The 20,302-nt window shown below is 38.2% G+C and overlaps 1 protein-coding gene across 1 annotated transcript in view; it reads right to left on the reverse strand.

Moving 5' to 3' along the window:
* LOC110157629 (A disintegrin and metalloproteinase with thrombospondin motifs 2-like) overlaps positions 1-20,302 on the reverse strand; it is a 118,869-nt gene that overhangs the window by 32,085 nt on the left and 66,482 nt on the right. The window contains exon 4 of the mRNA XM_055159152.1: positions 934-1,139. Coding sequence (XP_055015127.1) covers positions 934-1,139 — 206 coding nt within the window. The remainder of the gene's footprint in view (positions 1-933; positions 1,140-20,302) is intronic.

The following is a 20,302-nucleotide window of genomic DNA, read 5'->3' on the forward strand; positions in this document are numbered from 1 at the left end:
GTTTTTATATTAAAATGATCATCATTATTATTACTATCTGCACTACTAATCTGCATAAATAAATTCAACTTTACGACATATAAACCGTAACCACTCTAGAGCCACATCAATCTGTTTGACATTATAATGTGTTTAATTCAGTTTGGCGCAACTTTCACAGAAACGAAACTTAAAACCGCATCACTAATTTGCATAAACTCAGCGAAGCTAAAACTACAGCTCTTGTGTCGCTGATGCGGTCAACTTCTGTCAGATTAAAAGACATGACTCAGTGGAATACAGGTTAGTGTGACCATATTTGTGTTTGTCAAAACCAGGACACTGTACGGGAGGTAGGAGGTGGGGACTCGTCATCGACATTGCGCTTCTCTCACCTGGCAAAGCTTTTTCCCACTGGACACCGAAACATATGTTCCTGCTTTGTACACTGTGCACATGGACTCACACTTGTCCCGAATGCAACGGAAAGCGTGGAATTTCTTGTACAAATCATCATTAAATACACATTTGTGCTTCAGTACGTTGCAGACTGACCGACTGTTGGTGTTTGCTCGCTCCTTCTGAGTGCAGAGAGACACATGTACAGACCCCTGTTTGGTCACGCTACGCACTGCAACCTACATTCGGTTTGTCGATTAAAATTAATGTAATCGATGAAATTCTTAGTGATCAATTATCGATTAATCGACTAATCATGCCCATCCCTAGTCTCCACTTTCCAAAAGCCTTGTCTAAAGATGGAATAGTGTCCTTCATCTAAGTGTAAGATGAAAATGTGACTGTAATGTTGTGTTGCTTGAGGCTGGAGTTAGTCATGTTTGTTTAAATACAGTCTGAAGCCCACTCCCTGTCCACCACATCATTAACATTATGCAAGTCAAACATAATACAATCCTAATTCTACAAATATAAACCGATGACAGATAAACTTACTATGTTCATGAGTGTGAGAAGGTATTTCTGAACATGCTCTTTTCCGTGAAACTGGACCACAGAGTCGTCGACCCCCAGCAGCACCTCGATGTTGTAGGCCCGGTCCAGGGCGTGTCTGCGGGAGCGTCCAGCCCGTGTGTGGTTAATGCTCTGCTCCACTCCACGGTACAGGGTCTCCAGATCCATCAGGCCCCCCAGGTCTGCACCTGCAATTACAACACACACAGTCAACATACTGAGAGCAATACTGTATGCATCCAGGGCTGTGGGATGTCCTATAAGTGGTGGTAATGTAGTCAGATCCTCTCCTATTCAGCAAATATGTCGCCCTCTGTAGAGGCAGCAGATGGTGCAAACTAAACACATGGACTGAGCTGCTCCTGCACACAGGTGCAGCCCACTCTGCTTCTGCTTTGGCTCCATACAGTCAGGCTAAATGCTAATGACATGAGACTCTTATTACAGGTTAAATGTGGAATTCAATAGTGCCAAGAATACGTAAGAATCACAAAATGTAGAACACGCTGTATACTGTACTGAGAACAGTTTTCAAACAAGTCAACATTTCTTCTTTTAAATTAACACTGACTAATGTTCCAAAGGCTGAAGGTTCCCTGCATAAGAGCTATTGGATGAGACAGGCTCCAGCCACCCATGAACCCAAAGAAGAATAACTGGCAGGAGATAAATGAATAAAAGCAGTCAAGGTAACTGTGCTGCTATTGTGTCAAAGGCGTGTTTTTGAGCGCGACTGAAAAACTAAATCAGGTAGCGGAGCTTTCAGGTATCTAATCCAATCCTGTTTTCCTTTTAAGCTCGGCAGTGGCAGGCTGTGAGTCCATAGATGATAAATTGTCCTGTCTTTGGAGTCAAGGCTGCGCGCTGTCCTCCCCTCCTCATCCCGCTGACTCTGTCTCATCCTCCTGGTATGGACACACAGCACGACGTTGCTACAGGAGCCCAGGAAGGACAATTCACACAGCCTTGCACATTCAGTCTGTGAGGACCCAACAAAGTCAAATCTTTTACAACTCAATCAATGCTTCCCATAGACAGAGACAATAAATCTTTGAAAGAAGATTTGTAGATCAGTCAAGTTAGATCTTGAAATTCCTGCTGTATTCTACATGTTCTAAAATCTACTATAGTCAGATATATATATATATATATATATATATATATATATATATATATATATATATATACATACATACATACACACACACACACACACACACACACACACACATATATATACATAAAGAGTAATTTACATTTATTGGTAAGTATATTTTGTAGGATGTAGATTTAGAAGACCTTTATAGGTTTAGTAGTTTCATTATAATAGATTCCAATCTGAGTTCTCATTAACCAATCATTATAATTTCTTTCTCTTCAATTAAGGCTTAATGTAGTGCTTTATAACCTGTCATTCATTAAATGCTGTTTGGGAGTAAGTGTGCAGGCTTTGTCTCACTTTTAATGTAGTGCTTTGTCTTCAAATTACAAGTCAATTAAATTGGATCTATTCTGAATTATGCTTTTCCCATTCTTGTGAAATAAAATAAAAGATGAAATGCTCATTAGCATCCATTCATTTTAAACATGCTTATTTCTAATTAAATTATCTAGAAAAATAAACTTCCATATGGTGGAATCAAATGTTTACATATTGCATACAGACAAACAGATGTATGAAAGAAAGGAAAAGTTGTAAACATTCCTTTGCACGGCTCATTCCCATCAGAAGCTCTTTGTCACAGTAGATACATAAATACTAGTCATCGACCCATCCCTCCTCTCAGCACATCCCAGTCAGTCAGCGTATGGTCCAGGTAAAGATTATTCAATTTCTAAATAAATAAACTGAGATTAACTGATAAACTTTCAACCCTAAAATGCACTAAATGTATACTTTTATCTTATTACGCTAAACATTAGTTCTAACAAATGCTATAGATGAAGTGCAAAAAGAAGGAGGACCTCACCTAGTTATATGTATAGAGTAAATACATAAAGTGGTTTGTTTGTTTCCACAATATATCACAGTCAAATCAAAATTGGAATTTAAGTTGGTACAATTATCTCAGTCTGGAATTATTTTGGCAATAGAATGTCCTCTGCAAAGAACACCATGGTGTACTACCGCTATTATTGATTTCATTATTTTTTATTTTTTATTCTATATTCATCTATTTTTGTTTTATGTAGTCTTTGTTAACCCCATAAACCCTAAACACTCCATGTTTAGGGTTTATGTGTGTCTGAGGGAAAGGGTGGTTTGGGGGTTTGTGAGCTTTGTTGCTTTATGCATTTGTGTCTTGTTTATATATTTATTATTATTATATTGTTTAATGTTTTATTCTGTTGTCCTAATGAGATTCTTATATTAGTCGATCAGTTCACATTTTAGTCTTCTCTCAAATGTTAATGCTCCTGTAGTTGTTTAGAATGTGCACTCCTAACAGAATCTTTATTTGTAAATAAATACAGTATATCACAAAAGCAATTGTGATATACTGACGGTGTTCACAATGTGGACTTTGAACACAACTCTACTACTTCAAGGTGCACTATGTAACTTTTTGGGTGGTTACCTGCTTGTTTCTATCTGGATCTGTCATTGCTCTGCCTGGAATGTCCCACAGTGTGACTTTAAAAAGTTCTACCTTACATTTATTCAGTTACATTTTTTTTTTTTTTTAAATAGCTCAAATACCTAGAAAAACAGGCATTCTAACTGTAAGTGGAGTTGCCTCTACTCAGATCTGACCTGTAACTTGACCTTGGTTCGTCTCCATGATGACAGAAAGGTTTAATGCCATTCTGTGAAACAATCTATAAAAAGCAATAACATCTCCATAGAAAAAAAGCATTTGACGGACACTAGCAGGGCTGGGTATCATTAAGAAGTTGCCGATACAATACAGACCTCGATACATAGGCCACAATATGATACATATCTCGATACAGTGCACTTTTGGTTCGATACGATATATTTCAAATCAATTCGATATGGTTTAATAAAAATAAAGGCTAAATTGTGGCTGTGATACTAAAAGTCTTTGTTTAATTACTTCTTGTGCAGAGTTAATATGAAATACAAACATTTTAATCCTCAAAACAGTAAAAATGTCAAATGTGTCGCATACAACAAGTTTCCTTCCTCTAAACAAGCTACAAAACTGTAGCACTGTAACAAAATAATTTAGTAAAATATACCAAAAAATACTCTTGGCGATATATCGATACAGCAGCCCATGATATTGATACTGTATCATGATATTAAACAATACAATATATTGATATTTCTATATTTTTACACACTAGAAAAATTACACAAGGCACCTAAAAAAAAAAAAATACAAAATCGTGCACCCGTAAATCTCCAGATAAACCAATAGCAATAGGTGAGAAGTCTTATTGTCCTTGTCAGAAACTTTGCCTCAGATATAAAATACAGGACAGAGCTTTTGTTGCCAAGGCCCTGAAGTTAATTTAACATGTGCTACGCAGTCACAGCTCAAGTGTCGTGACACGTACAGTTAGCAGAAGTGAAGATACAAGGAAGAGAGGGGAAATGGAGAGAAGAGCTGCCACCTTGCCTCCCAATCAGCAAGGGGCATCCCACAATCCCACTCCCTCTTATGCAATGTTTCCACGGCAACGTACTCATGGGTAACACAACGACCACACGGCTAATATTGGCTCCTGAGTCGCTAGGAGAATAAATCTGGAAGTCTGAAAATGATCCCATCTCTGCCCACATCTGAGTGAGTGACAGAGTACCCACACACAGAAAAGTGAGGCACTGGCGGCGACGAGCAAATATAACCAGGAGATGAAATCAACAAAACAGGTCTGGATGGCCCAAGGTTTTTCAAGTACGCATTCAGTTAATATTAGATTGTTGTTGTAGGGTTTGAATTTACCAAGATCATGTCATCTTTTGGCAAGGGGTTTGAGATGGATGGACTTCAAAATTAACCTCAAATTGCAGAAATATATTCTCATAAATTCATCTGACAGTTTGTTTTAGTTATAATCAGCCCTAATTGCAGCCATTTTGATTAGTTATTATTATAGGCCTACTACACACTCTTCTTCCTACCTCCCCTCTTGATTGTTTCTTTACAACAGTTTCATGTTAAATATAAACAGGTAAAGAAGGAATCATCATTTGCTTGATTATTTCAAATGCCACAACACAAAGAAAAAGCAAGATGACACCTTTAGTAAGTAAATAGGAAGCCCTGCATGGAGGTGTCTGAACAGTAAAAAAAAAAAAAAAACAAAAAAAAAAAAACATTGTTCTGGTGTTGATGCATCCCTTGTTAATAAGACACTTTTCAGGGTCTCTTGTGCTTGGAAATAGACAGATTGTGAGAAGTGGGTGTAAAAGTGCTGGGAGAGGCAAAGAGAGGTGACAACTACTAAGGTTGCGATGTGACCATGAAAAACTTAAAGCCACACTGTGTAACCATTTTATTCAACTGTTTTTGTTACACTGAAAACACAGAGAAACATGTGTCCTTGCTCCTTACTCTGAGGGGGCTTACATCTCTACAAACCTGACTCTTACTTAGCCTAGAGGAGGACCTTCACATGTCTCCATGGAAATGTTCCTATGGCTTAAAGATCATTTACCTCAATAGCTCTGAAGTATGGTTTTAACTTTCTATTTCCGTGGAATCATGTAGAATCCTCCCCATTTTAAGAGCCATTACCATGATATCTGCCATTGCATGATAGATCCCTCTCAACACACAGGGTAAATATAGACAGTGTATAGATAATAGAAATGTAAAGAATGTAGTAACGTTGATCTTTGTTTCCGCGCTCCTCTGGTCCTGCCCTCTTCTGGACCTCATTTGCATGTACATGCAGTGGTTTATGCTGTGTGCAGCTGTAGAGAAGACCCTCGCTCCATCACTGCAAACACTCCCAGTTTCTCATTCAGGTGGGGAGAGCGCGGCCTTATTAGGACAGAGGCTCTTTGTCTTTCAACCTTTGCAAAATGTCAAGAATGTCTGCTGGCTTGCTCAATAGCAGGGCGGGGGCCAAAGAGGAGGAGTGTGGCACAACAAGAGAGAGGGGCCCAAAACATGAGACCATTATCTACAGTGTGAGAGGGTCACTGCACTGTTATTAACTGTGCCACCAGATCACATTTTAGTTCTACCATTATTGGAGCATTACCATATTACAATTATTTACTATTATCAACATAACCAAAAACTGAAATTTTTGGATCTTAACAGATCACCATCCCTTTAGTCTGTAACAGACTCTGTACAGCTGTAGCTCACAGCTCCTGACAGGTGCCCCAGCGCCACTGCCTGAAGGATGGATCAAATGCACAGAATGAATTTCCTCACCTGGGATCAGTACAGTATATCTTACCTTAAGAAATCTAACTTTCTCAAGTAAAGCTAATGTGACATAAACAGTCAAATCAAAAAGCACTTAAAAAAAAGCATGGAATATAAAGTATTTTCACAATTATCTCTGCAAAGACATATATTAACTGTACAAATTATAGTTATAAGAAAACACCACCTATACATACTTACAGAGAGTCACAAGTGACACCAACTATTTTAAAAAAAAGTACTTCAAAATTAGTGCTGTCATGCGATTAAAAAAAGAGAGATTAATTAATTATGATCTGTAATTAATTAATCAAATTAATCTCTTTTTAATCTCACCTAAAAATTGCTGAGAAAAGCCTTAAATTTGAGGTATTTTCATTTAAATTCATTATTACATTATTGTGGCAGATCAAAAGACTCATATAGAACAAAAAAAAGTGACTTTATAAAGTCATTTATTGTTTAACAAATCTCTCCAAATTGGCTGTTGAGCCCAAGTCTCCATGAATAAGAAACTGTTTGCTGTAAAGTAGCAAAGACTAGGAAATCTGAATATAATAACTTTTGTCTACTTAAAGACAATAAAAAGTCCAGTCTTTCCTTAACCATATGAAAAATATTATTGATAGAGAAATGCTTTATATATGAGATCACTGGTTTTAGTCCTGGTTTAGACCTGGTTTACACCTGCTTTAGTCCTACTTTAGTCCTAGTTTGGTCCTGGAATGGGTTAGTTCTGGTTTTAGTTCTGGTTTTAGTTCTGGTTTTAGTTCTGGTTTAGACCTGGTTTAGACCTGGTTTTAGTTCTGGTTTTAGTTCTGGTTTAGTCCTGGTTTAGTCCTGGTTTAGTCCTGGTTTAGTCCTGGACTGGGTTAGTCCCGGTTTTAGTGTTGGTGTTAGTTCTGGTTTAGAGGCGCACAGGAGGAAGCGCGCTTTACGCAGCGTACGCGAGAAAACGTACGCGGCGCACGGGAGCACGTCGGTGTCCGCGCAGTAACTACGGAAGGAAACGTGGTCCGCGCGTTCTCAGGTTAATGACGATGATGAAGGTGTGTGTTTGTGTTTGTGTGTGTTTGTGTGTGTTTGTGTTTGTTTGTGTTTGTGTGTGTTTGTGTGTGTGTGTTTGTGTGTGTTTGTGTTTGTGTGTGTTTGTGTTTGTGTGCATGTCCCCTCATGTGGCAGATCACTGTAGGACAGTAGTGCAGACGTCATGAGCCTATGCAGGTTGTTTTCACCAGTGACATTTAAGTTGTAGACCTCGTCCACTATGTGACTGACTGACGCCGCCAACGTTAACATGACGTTTGCATCGCTCTTATTGCGCGCGTTTTGTGTGGGTTTCCGGCAATGAGTGGAATTACCGAAATAAAAAAAAATTATAAATGTGTTTTTTTGTGTGCGTGTGTGTGTTGTTGTCCCAACAACACATAAAAACAGATTTTATAATAAAGCAACTCGCATACAGAAACAGCAAAGTTAGAGATTAAAAATGAGATTAACGCGATTAAAAAACATAACTCGCTAAATATGACTGTAATTAATTAATCGCAATTAACGCGATAATTTGACACCCCTATTCAAAATATTGTTTGAGGGAGTGAAAAGTTTGGTAAGACACTCTCAAACTATCACTCAAGAAAATGTAAAAACGATACACGCTAACAAATAACTTTTTATTACTATCCATCTCCACTGGGAACCAACACAATACATTTTTTCTTTTCCCCTTGTACAGCAAAACTCATTCAGCACTGAGCCCAGAAAACTCAAAATAATATCCCTACAAACTGTGCAAGTCTGTTTGAACCACAGCTCCTTCACTGTCAGCTCTGTTATTTTTCTCCATATTGCTACTGTATTGATACAGTGGTTTCCATATTGATAATGTCGACCCAGTAATTGCAACACACTTGTGACTTGTCTTTCTTTACAAGTTATTTCCTTAACCAACAAACCCAGTGCCCACATAAATGAGCTAATAATAATACTTAAATGAAAATTGCCTGCTTGGTTACTGGCCTCTGCCTACGCATTCCTCTCTGTGCGAGACTGTTTTGCTGTGCGCTGGCAGGTGGGAGGGTTAGGGCCCTCCTCAGTTCAAGGCCCCGCTGTCCGCAGAGGTGCATGTCCACTCATTTACTTAGAGCCATGTCCTGCGCACATCGCTCACAGCAACCACATTTTGTCTCCACGGTGACAGCTTTATGCTTTGTCAGGGTGATAAGTGGCTCCGGATGCAGACAGGTAGCAGCATGTCAAGCTAAAGCCCACACAGTATCCTCAAATACGGAACGCTTATTATTTTTAACTTGTATAAACGAATGTTGCAAGTCAGATGAGCTATTCATAATCATAGTGCTGTTAATTATTTATCTTGGCAGTAATCTAATTTTACATCAAAAGCTCCCAAGAGATGACAATAATTATTCATATGTTGAACTTTGCCCAACTCTTAATATCATTGCTATATTGCTGATTTAATTACACTCTGTAATATCATACAACTTTATCCCCACAACACAATGATCTTAGTTTCAAATCCAGAGCAGTTTAAAGATCCTATATTATGCAAAAGTCACTCTTTTGAGTTTTAAGCCATAATATAATACTGTTACCTCATCCGAAACATACTTGGAGTTGTGTTTTGTTTCATTCACACATGTTTGAGTAATTATTTATTATTTAGGCTATCCACATCTACAAATCATAAAATGCTCTGTTATACCTTGTAATGTCATATAGTGGTAGTGTTCAAGTTAACAGCTACCTTCTACCTTTATTTCAGCAGAGACTGGCAAGTTCAGGGCTGAAATTATCCAAATGATTCTAGTGAAGGTGTATGGAGTGGAGCACCGCCTCTATTACCACATGACATCACAAGGTCGATAAAAACTCAGCCTCAGCTAAATATAGAGGATATGTGTGTTAAATATGTGTGACTGAAACAAAACATAACCCCAGATATGTTTCTGATTAGGAAACATAGATCAGAAAGTAGTGTAATATGGGCCTTTTAAAGATCATAAATGTCCAATCACTTTAAGGATGAGCCTCAGCTTCTACTTTGCAGTAATATTTATTACAGGCCAAATGGCTTTGGTTATGCCAGATGCCCTTCCCACAGAAACCCTCTCATGACAGAAAAAGCATCTGGCTTGTGAGACCATATTTTTCAGCTATAAAAACACCTGTAACTGAATAAATGCTTTGCTACACCATTCCAACAACATCTCCATAGAGACAAGAAGGTGGCAGACTCCTCAAAGTTTGGCAGGGCTGCAGATTTTAATATTGTATGACGGTGTCTTTATAATCAGCGGGGCCACCTATCCCGGGAGCCGCTTGGTGGCAGTGGATTTCTGGTGGTTCAACCTTTAGCGCTGCTCTTACATAACTGTCTGTCAGAAGCACTGCTGGGGCCCAAGCACACTTTCATTTGCCTAACTTCATAACGCCTTGATGCATGCACGGTCACCAGCTCATAACCAGCAGAAATTACAAATAAAACAAAATTAAGAGGCAATATTTCTCCCATAAACAGCAGGTGTAAGTCTGCATGAATTATTCGCACACGGAGAAACACACTGGGAACATGTCTCAAAACAGTAATCCAATCATGGCATCCGCAGTGGCAATATTGTGAGCAAAGATCAATCTTGTGTTCTTTGGTGGTGTGCTGTGTGCTGTGTGCTGGGCCTGAAGTGTCCAATAAGACAGCAAAGCCCGGCTGATATAACGGCTTAGAGCAGGTCTCTGCAGTCTCCAACTGACCTGCTGCAGACATTTAGAAAGGTCTCTTATGAAATCAAAAAGTAGAACTGCTCAAACTATGAAAACACCAGCCACACAGGTATGCAGACAAGGAGCGCCTTATGAACAAATGACTTCGCAGTTTAGGTCCATTTTAGTGCGTCAACTAAAAAGAATTATGTGAGGAGAGAGATGACAGTGGCAGTCCCCAGCCAGAATAAATCAGAAGGTTGTGTCACAAGGGACCTCCGACTTAAAACCTGCACAAATCAATACACATCACAAAATGCTGCATAGTGACTGTCTGTGGGACCCCAGAATGAAAAAAGCAATATTGCAGTAACTTGCTTATTTTGACAAGTACAAAAACACTATTGGAGGAAGCCAGTGAGGACAAGTATTTAATACGATATGAACCCCACCCTCCCCACATGGCCACACCCCACAGCTAGATTGTAATAGAAATGCTTGGGAGTAAAGCTGCACAACATACAATACTCAAATCAAAATTGTAATTTGATTTGGTATTATAAAATTGCCAAGGCTGCAATTTTTGAGAAAAAAAAAAAATCTTCTTCAAAGAACAAAATATCTTTTTATAGAAAAAGCATGTACCTGAAGTTTAGACCTCTACAAAAATCCTGATATTAACGGGATTCTTGTATTTACAGTAGTTCATATTTCAGACTCACAAATGTTTATACTACTGGAGTTGTTTACATTGTGCCCTTTGAACATATATCACATATGATATCAATACCTGTCAGAAAAATTGCAATGGGATTTTTCCTCCCACAATCTTGAGGCCCTGTTCATGAGCCAAACAAAAAACATACAGTTTCTTTACCGACTGCTGGTGACTACGATCTCTGTTCAATTTTTCACTTTTGAATTGTTGTGACCAGACCCTGACTCTGAATTTTTGTATTGTCTTACTTAGCTCTTTGAAATTTTTTTACAGCATGTGATCTGAATGAAGAGTAGACCCAATACAGCTATACAATATATCTAATAACTGTATTAGAAACAGTCAAACAAAACCATGCCTTCATTCTCTTGTTATGTTACCAGAGTCCTGCCTGTGATGTGTGGAGTGGCAGTTTATGCAGCAGGAGGGAGATGAAGAAAGATGCTGACAGCAAGGAGCAAGGTCCGGCTTCTACGGGACATAAATCTGAGATGAGACGAGGCGCTAGAGCAGTGAAGGGTTTGTGGCCCCCTCTGCACCCCTCTACCCCCCACCTCATCCCACTCCATACTCCTCTATCCACTTTGTCAGGACTGTCCCTCTTTAACCTCAACCAGCACTGTCAAGAGAAGCAACATCTAAATTCAAGAGCCAAGTGGACATGAGAACAGCTTTCACCTACTTCAAACTATATAAAGTAGGACACAAAGGAACAGAAACTCCATGGTACAGCCAGTGTTTTTGCTTGTGTCGGAGGCCTGAGGCGATGTCCAGTCCAGTGTTGTCTGTGACCTCCTGAGACTTGAAGGCCCCAGACACTTTTTCTGAGAGCAAACAGGGCATTTTCGAAGAGATGAGGGAGTCCTATTTTATTTGATCGAGCCTAACATCCCATCTGCAACCACAAGGGGTCAGTAATTACTTTTACATCCTCATCCAGATGTTTTTAGTGAATTTGCCATTAGTTGATAAAGTTTTGAGGATGAAAGCATATGGCATTTATTTAATGAACAATGGTATTCATGTTTATTATGCAAGCGTTGTTAGAGTGTGTAATTACAGGCTTATATCTCACATCTACTGTTTAAGTTGTCTTGTATATTTCTGTACGGGTCACCATGCATAGCTGACAGCAATGGGCTTACGGTTGGTAGGTAACTAACTAGTAGACAAAGGAATTGTTCGCTTAAAGGAGATGTATTATGCAAAATTGACATTGAAGAGCTTTTATCTACAGTATGTTATAATGTAGCTATATGTAGGTGGGGCTGTCAGCATGGTCCGTCAGCCTGGCACTTTAATGCAATGAAATTTACGCAAATCTTAACAGTTATCAACCGGAAACCTGTGGATTCATTTATTTTATAATTTTTGAATATTTTTAATATTTTAAATGTTTAATATGATGTATAATAATGTAACCTATAACAATGATCTTATGATCCAAAATTAGATCAGCTGTAAATCTCCAGCTCAGACCAGTATTTTGTTTTAATCAACCTGCTGCCTAAAGAGTACACAGAGCTTTATTTGAACTCTTACATGAAAATAGATAATGGCTCAAAACATAACTGTCCAGCTCTCTTGAAAGTTTGTGCTAAAAAAAGACTGTAGGTGTGTTTGTCAAGAATAAAACTGTCAATATTTGGCGACAATAGTCACAATTGGCCCTACATATCGTCCCAAAAGTCATCGGTTGCTCTGAAATCTAAATAATAATCGGCATTGATATTTGGCATCGGGAAAAAAAAGAAAAAGAAAAATGTACAACAATTCTAGAGTTTATGGACTCTGGACTCTCACAAATGGCAAATACATTTCCTGAATCCAATCCAGAGAGCCACTCTGCCAGCCTAAAGCAGTGGCATGTTGACCTAATACATAGCAGCTGTAGTCAGGTTAAGTATTCTGCAACGCTTGGTGATGGTCAAAGTCAAAGGTTTACGAGGCTAATAATATTAAACCTAAAACAAACAATAAAAAACATGCCCAGTCTCCAGGCTTATGAATGACCCCTGCTCCGACCCTTTTTAACTATCATCGTCATTACAGTCTTGTCTGCTTTCATGCGCTTTTTCATATCAATGGCAATATCTCTGAAATCGCTTTAAATCTGGAGAAGGAGAAATTGAAAAAGTGTTGCAGACAATATGTATGCAAATGCCTGTGTGCAGCCCATGAGCACGGCTGCCTCGGATCAGCGGGGCGAGGATTTATCATCCAATATGCGCTCATAATAAATGATCATGATAAACACATAAACCTGCTGTAATGTAGTTATGCCCACACTGTAACTCTGCTATCGAAACATCGGAGTAAATCATCCCTAATTATGTGAGTGAAACAATGAAGAAGTAAAAATATCTGCTATCTAAAGTACTGTTACTTTGAAATATTATTTTTTCTCATTCAATCTAACACAAACTTGGATACTTCTATGTATCAATGGACAGGCCCTATCCTAAATATACTATAAATTAATGTAACACTATTTTTTTGATCCATGTTATAATGTTTCCTTATCACAAACATAGCTAGAGTTGTGTTTTATTTCATTCTCATGTTTACCACACACACCCTGCATATTTATGCTTTTAAACTCCATACACTTTCACTACAATTATTTGGATAATTTCAGTCCTGGATTTGCTTATGTTTACTGAACTAAAGGTAAAAGGTAGCAGCTAACTTCAAAACTATGCTTCATGACATCACAAGGTGGAATAGAGCATTTTGAGCTTTGGAGATGTGGACAGACTATAATAAAAGATTACTAACAAACACATTTGAATCAAACAAAACACAACTTCAGGTATGTTTTTGATGAAGTAACAACATTATAACATGGGTCAATTTAGCATAATATAGGACCATTTAACCCAAACATCCACCACTTCCTACAACCCAAAATATGTCAAGCCTCCAGCTAGGTAGTACTGAAAAGCTCAGACCATTTTGGCCCCCACACCCATAAAATTGGCTACTCTTTTTTTTTAACCTATAGTGTCTCTACTATAACTTTACTACTTCTACACAGTTTGCTTCCACTACTACTGCTACTACTAGAATGTCACCTCCACTCCAGCCAAGGTAGCTCAACATTTGAAGATGGGTCCCCTGCTTCAACAGCACTGAAGGATAGGTCAAATAAAGATGACAGATTTCTTTACAGGGCCAAAAAAATTTACCTTGACCATACCTAGAGGAGTGTACTACTGCAACTGGTGCTTGAGCTGTAGCTTCTTTTTTACTACTACTTTTACCACTAAAAATTTTAAATGCTTTTCACTTATCTCTCAAATGTGCACATTTAAAACATGAATCGAAAAATTACCAAGGAAGTACAAGAACGTTTGAAGACTTGTATACTGGCACGCATTTACAGTAAGAAATTATGGAGCCTAGTCAACCCACCAGTGCACAGACGGAGTCCATTTCAGTTACTGGAGCCAGACGGGGGAGAATTAATAAGGCGCTAGAGTGTATCGCTGTTACTAAATTGGCGGTGTTTCATAACAAAGTCTTTCAGAGCAGTTATCAATTAGAAACAATTAAAAGAGCCATTCATCATTCTTACAGTCAGTGCAGGCAGTGACATGAGGCTGATTATGTGAAATGTAAACCACAAGAGGAGCACACCCTGAGCATTTACAGCACCTGCAATTACCCATGATGTCAATTTGGGCGTTTGGGACCAGGGTGGGCACTCTTTACAGATTAGACAGAGCAGTTTTTACTACCTGTCTCCTTGCCCACCTGTTGTCGTCATCACACAGACCAGAGCTCAACACATGTGGGACCTGCTGATGGTTCAGCATTGTTGACTTTTGAAACAGCACTAACAGGTTCTCCAAAAATTATGAAGTTATTTATAGCTTTATTTTAAGGGACACTATGTAACTTTTTCTGGAGATGTGCACCTCACCCATTTATTTATTTATTTATTTATTTGAGACAGGGACAGCGCACAATTTTTGCATTAACCTTAACAGGAGAGATGCACTGTACATCATCTTATAGCGTCAGTGCTAATTTCCACCTGTAGTCCCTGGGCAGGTTCATTGATTGATTGTATTTAACTGACCTTGACTATCTGTTCTGGAGACCTGTGTAAGCATGTTTTTTGGGTTGTGTCCATGGAGATGTTATTGCTTTACTGAAATGTTTATTATGACATTAAGCATATCTATATAGTATATAATTCAACAGCAATAATTCCATATGTGAACAGCGGCGACTCTCCACAGATCTCGAATTGTAGCGTAGCATAGTGCTGTAACCTGCTTGTATCCTTTGTGATAGATCTATCTTTGTGATAAATTTATACTGTGGAACATTCTAGACAAAGAAATAATATTTCCATGGAGATAAGCAGGTGGTGGTCACAAAAAATGTTACGTCGTGCATCTTTAAATTTGTCATACAAAAGTGTTAAATTGAAATGGGCTTCTGTTGGTTATTTATCCTTCTTCTATCACATCAAACATACAGTATGTATCCAGTGAGAGTAAGATAAGTCTATTAGCATGTGTCCTTCTTTGAACTGACATGACTTCCTGCACTTGCCAGGAAACCCCACAGCACTAATTCCCATTGTAACATCCAGGATATCTTTGTGTAAATGTGCAGAAAAGATACAGTGGTCTAAACAGGCCCAATAGGAGGCTTCAACTTCCGCAGCTCTCAGTCCTCCAGAGGGAAGCGTGATGGCACTGTGCTAGTCTACACCGGGCCCATCTCCAGGCATATGGCTAATATCTGCATCCTTTTCCACAGACAGGTAACCCTATACCCAAGCAGGGAGCAACCGGAGCGGCCTCCCCTGTCTCTCACTCCTAATGAAGCTCTGCACTAATCAAATCACTGTACACATGGGCAGATGGCCAATGAGCAGACTGTGCAAACTTAGGCCCAGCAACTTTTACTATTCTCTCCTTTTCATGTAATAAAGTCAAAATGGTCCAGTCCAAGAACAAATGTATTCTAAAGGCAGCTCTTAGTTTCAAAATTATGAATAATGTATGCTGTCTAGATCTTATTATAGGGCATTTTTATCATCCGCAAACAACTAGCATGTTAGCATGCTAGTTGCCATACAGCAGTGACAGAATAGAGGTGAATGATTAGGATGTTAGGAATGCGTTAGGAAAACATCAAAATTCTGTTTGTTGTTACAGGCAGGTCTGTAACACTAGACTTTACAATGTAAGTTTGGAGGCGAAATGAAATCACCACGCACTGTTATTCACCTCTAGGTTATATTTTTGACACATGTACATGCCCAGACAGTAACAGGGCTGACACTGGAAGACATTCCCTGATAAACATTTAATTAAATTTGACAACGTCAACAACACTGTCAGGCAGCTGACCTCCTGTCTCTTGGGCCAAAAAATGTTTTGTTGTTGATCTGCACAAAACATAATCATAATACTGCATTTTCAAACTTTCAATAGTGAAGAAAAGACTTAATATAAAACAACTATATATTGTAATTTTCAAACAAAGTAACAGGCTAGAAGCTCCCTGAACTTGAGTCATCAGACTTGACACTCTTCCCATCTTTCTTGCTAGTCTTTCAAAGCAGTTTTATGTATTAGGTGAAAATGTTCAATTTTAGTTCATATCTGTTTTGCATCTTGACTCTGCCGTTCCTGTTTTGTAACAGAGAAGGTCTGAGTGCTGTCTGAGGGAGAGGACTTATACCCATCTATATGGAGACACACACAGGCGATGGTGGCAGTGGCCCCAGTGACACTGCTCAAATATTAATGAGCCGATTCTCTCTCATTAATAATAGCTGCTGCGTTGATTACTCTGAGAATACCAGTGCGGTGTGGAAATGGGCCTGTAGTCTGAGCCAGACAGGGGTGTTTGTTGCCAATCTCAAAAGAATCACTAATGTTATAATGTGGAGCAGGTAAATATGGATAGGTTGTTTTTATGTATTTATTGATTGTTCTTTTGATATAAAAACAACATTTCAGTCATGTGGTTTTCATATAATGGGTCAGGTCATAGAAGTCAAGCTTAACATAAAAAACTAAACACAAGGTGCATAACCCACAATGAGAAATTGCATAGGCCTGTTTATTCTCGGCCTACCTGTCTTACAACAACATTGTTAACAAAATCTGATTACATTTAAAAAAAATATTTCTAAACATTGTCACGTTATTATAGCCATTTTATATATATTTATTAGGGGTGTCAAATTATTGCGTTAATTGCGATTAATTAATTACAGTCATATTTAGCACGTTATGTTTTTTAATCGCGTTAATCTAATTTTTAATCTCTAACTTTGCTGTTTCTGTATGCGAGTTGCTTTATAATAAAATCTGTTTTTATGTGTTGTTGGGACAACACACACACAAAAAACCACATTTATAAATTTTTTTATTTCGGTAATTCAATTCATTGCCGGAAACCCACACAAAACGCGCGCAGTAACAGCGATGTAAACGTCATGTTAACATTGGCGGCGTCAGTCGCACAGTGGACGAGGTCGAAGAGCCAGTAGAACAGAGTCAGCAGTGCACAGGTAAAAACACATTCGTGTCTTGGAAATTATTCTCCGAAATATAAAAGAAAATAACAAATATAAAATTGCCTACAACTTAAATGTCACTGGTAAAAACAACCTGCATAGGCTCATGATGTCTGCACTACTGTCCTATAGTGACCTGCCACATGAGGGGACACGCACACAAACACACACACAAACACACACACACACACAAACACAAACACACACAAACACACACCTTCATCATCGTCATTAACCTGAGAACGCGCGGACCACGTTTCCTTCGTAGTTACTGCGCGGACACCGCTGTCCTCCCGTGCGCCGCGTACGTTTTCTCGCGTACGCTGCGTAAACCGCGCTTCCTCCTGTGCGCCTCTAAACCAGAACTAACACCAAGACTAAAACCGGGACTAACCCAGTCCAGGACTAAACCAGGACTAAACCAGTCTAAACCAACTAAAACCAGAACTAAACCAGAACTAAACCAGGTCTAAACCAGGTCTAAACCAGGACTAAACCAGACTAAACCAGAACTAAAACCAGAACTAAAACCAGGTCTAAACCAGGCCTAAACCAGGACTAAACCAGACTAAACCAGAACTAAAACCAGGAACTAAACCAGGACTAAACCAGACTAAACCAGGACTAAACCAGGACTAAACCAGAACTAAAACCAGAACTAAAACCAGGTCTAAACCAGGACTAAACCAGGACTAAAACCAGAACTAAAACCAGGTCTAAACCAGGACTAAACCAGGACTAAACCAGAACTAAAACCAGAACTAAAACCAGGTCTAAACCAGGACTAAACCAGGACTAAACCAGAACTAACACCAGGACTAAAACCAGGACTAACCCATTCCAGGACTAAAGTAGGACTAAACCAGGACTAAAACCAGGACTAAAACCAGTGATCTCATATATAAAGCATTTCTCTATCAATAATATTTTTAATATGGTTAAGGAAAGACTGGACTTTTTATTGTCTTTAAGTAGACAAAAGTTATTATGTTCAGATTTCCTAGTCTTTGCTACTTTACAGCAAACAGTTTCTTATTCATGGAGACTTGGGCTCAACAGCCAATTTGAAGAGAACAAACAAGAACAACATTTGCAGGATGTGGCCGCTACATTCATGTAATTTTAAAAAGCATGACAATATCAAGTAATCCAAAGTATTCAAATTATGTTACTCACTTTAAGTAATTAAATGGATTAAGTTACAAATTACATTTTGGGATATGTAATCTGTAATCTGTAGGGGAATACATTTTAAAAGTAACCTTCCCAACACTGCAGATTAGTAATAGTAATAATAATGATGATACTGTGGAATGTAAATGACTGCATCTGTTAAAGTTTGTTAAACAAGAAATGACTTTATAAAGTCATTTTTTTTTGTTCTATATCAGTCTTTTGATCTGCCACAATAATGTAATAATGAATTTAAATGAAAATACCTCAAATTGAAGGCTTTTCTCAGCAATTTTTAGGTGAGATTAAAATGAGATTAATTAGATTAATTAATTACAGATCATAATTAATTAATCTCTATATATATATATATATATATATATATATATATATATATATATATATATATATATATGTATATATATATATATATATATATATATATATATATATATATATATATATATATATATATATATATATATATATATATATAATATTTATTCAAAAGCAAAACTTTTTATGCTGAACAATTTTCAAGGGACAAGGAAATCCTCTCGTTAAAAAGATTCAACAAAACAAACAATTGTTTAGAGATGCTGTGCATGAGGTGTAAAATCTGCATCTGTCTCCAGCTCCGCACTGCTCAAGAGCACAGTGCAAAAGCATGAGTAGACATCATATGTATTGGGGTGTAATGGAGAAGTCTGCTAAGAATAGCTCTGAAAGAAGAGAGAGCAGGAGGCTGTGGCTTGAAACGGGAGCAAGATACAATTCTGTGTGTCCTTTAGTAATGATGACTCAGTGATTTACTATAGCAAGGAAACCAATCCCACACAGCCTATGTGTTCTGATCTGCATATTTCCACTTTTCAGAGTACAAAAATAAAGGACTGCTCCATGATAGAGACATAGAGCTGCGTGCATGTGACTGTGTGATCTGGCTATGGTGGACCCAGTGCCCATTTACCTGATGAATTGCATTGAAGTGTGTTGAGACAGGCAGAGTGAAGAAGTAGGCACAAGGGGAGGTAATCAGCACATTTTAGGTAGCTACTGTTTTTTGCACACTTTTCCCAGAACTATACACACACATCCCTACCCCCACATACTAAACATATGGAAACTATTCAGAAAAGGTCACATTTTGACTCAGTTCATTGATCCACAAGGGAAATGATTTGGACACCTGATTTGGATATCTCACATCGCTATATAATATAATAACAAAGAGCAAAAAAAAATAAAAACATTTAAAAATAATAAGCAAGAATAGCAAGAGACTGGTCTTAAATGAGGGATAATTTCACAATTGTATAAGTAAAAATAAAATGTAGAAATATAGTAATTAGTAATACAAAATATATCTGGGCTATACAAGATGTGGGTAAAGAGAAACAAAGATGAAATAATGATTGACAGGACATAGGATTATCTATTACATAAGGATGAGTTGTACAGTTGTAGGGAGTATTATCTAGAGTATGGATTATGGTATGAATGTAGTCCTGTATCTCTCCCTGTTTGAACAGAGCTCTAGGAGCCTGTTGGAGAATGAGCTCCTCTGTGCCTCTATAGTCTGGTGCAGTGGATGAGCAGGAGTGTCCATGATGGAGAGCAGTTTGTCCAGTGTCCTCCTGTCCACCACTGTGACAAATGTCTCCAGCTCACAGCCGATCTTGAGATTTATAATGAGTTTAGTTGCTAGTTTGGGTATCAGTTCATAATTGGGTTCATTTTTTACAACCACCTTTGCAAGACAAATTTTCTGGGATCACACCAAACATCTTTGACCAGGCCAGACATGGTGATTTATAGACAACAGCAGCAAAACTG

Source organism: Boleophthalmus pectinirostris, unplaced genomic scaffold (assembly GCF_026225935.1).
Source record: "Boleophthalmus pectinirostris isolate CB_2022bp ecotype Guang Dong unplaced genomic scaffold, ASM2622593v1 HiC_scaffold_23, whole genome shotgun sequence".
Classification (NCBI taxonomy): domain Eukaryota; kingdom Metazoa; phylum Chordata; class Actinopteri; order Gobiiformes; family Gobiidae; genus Boleophthalmus; species Boleophthalmus pectinirostris.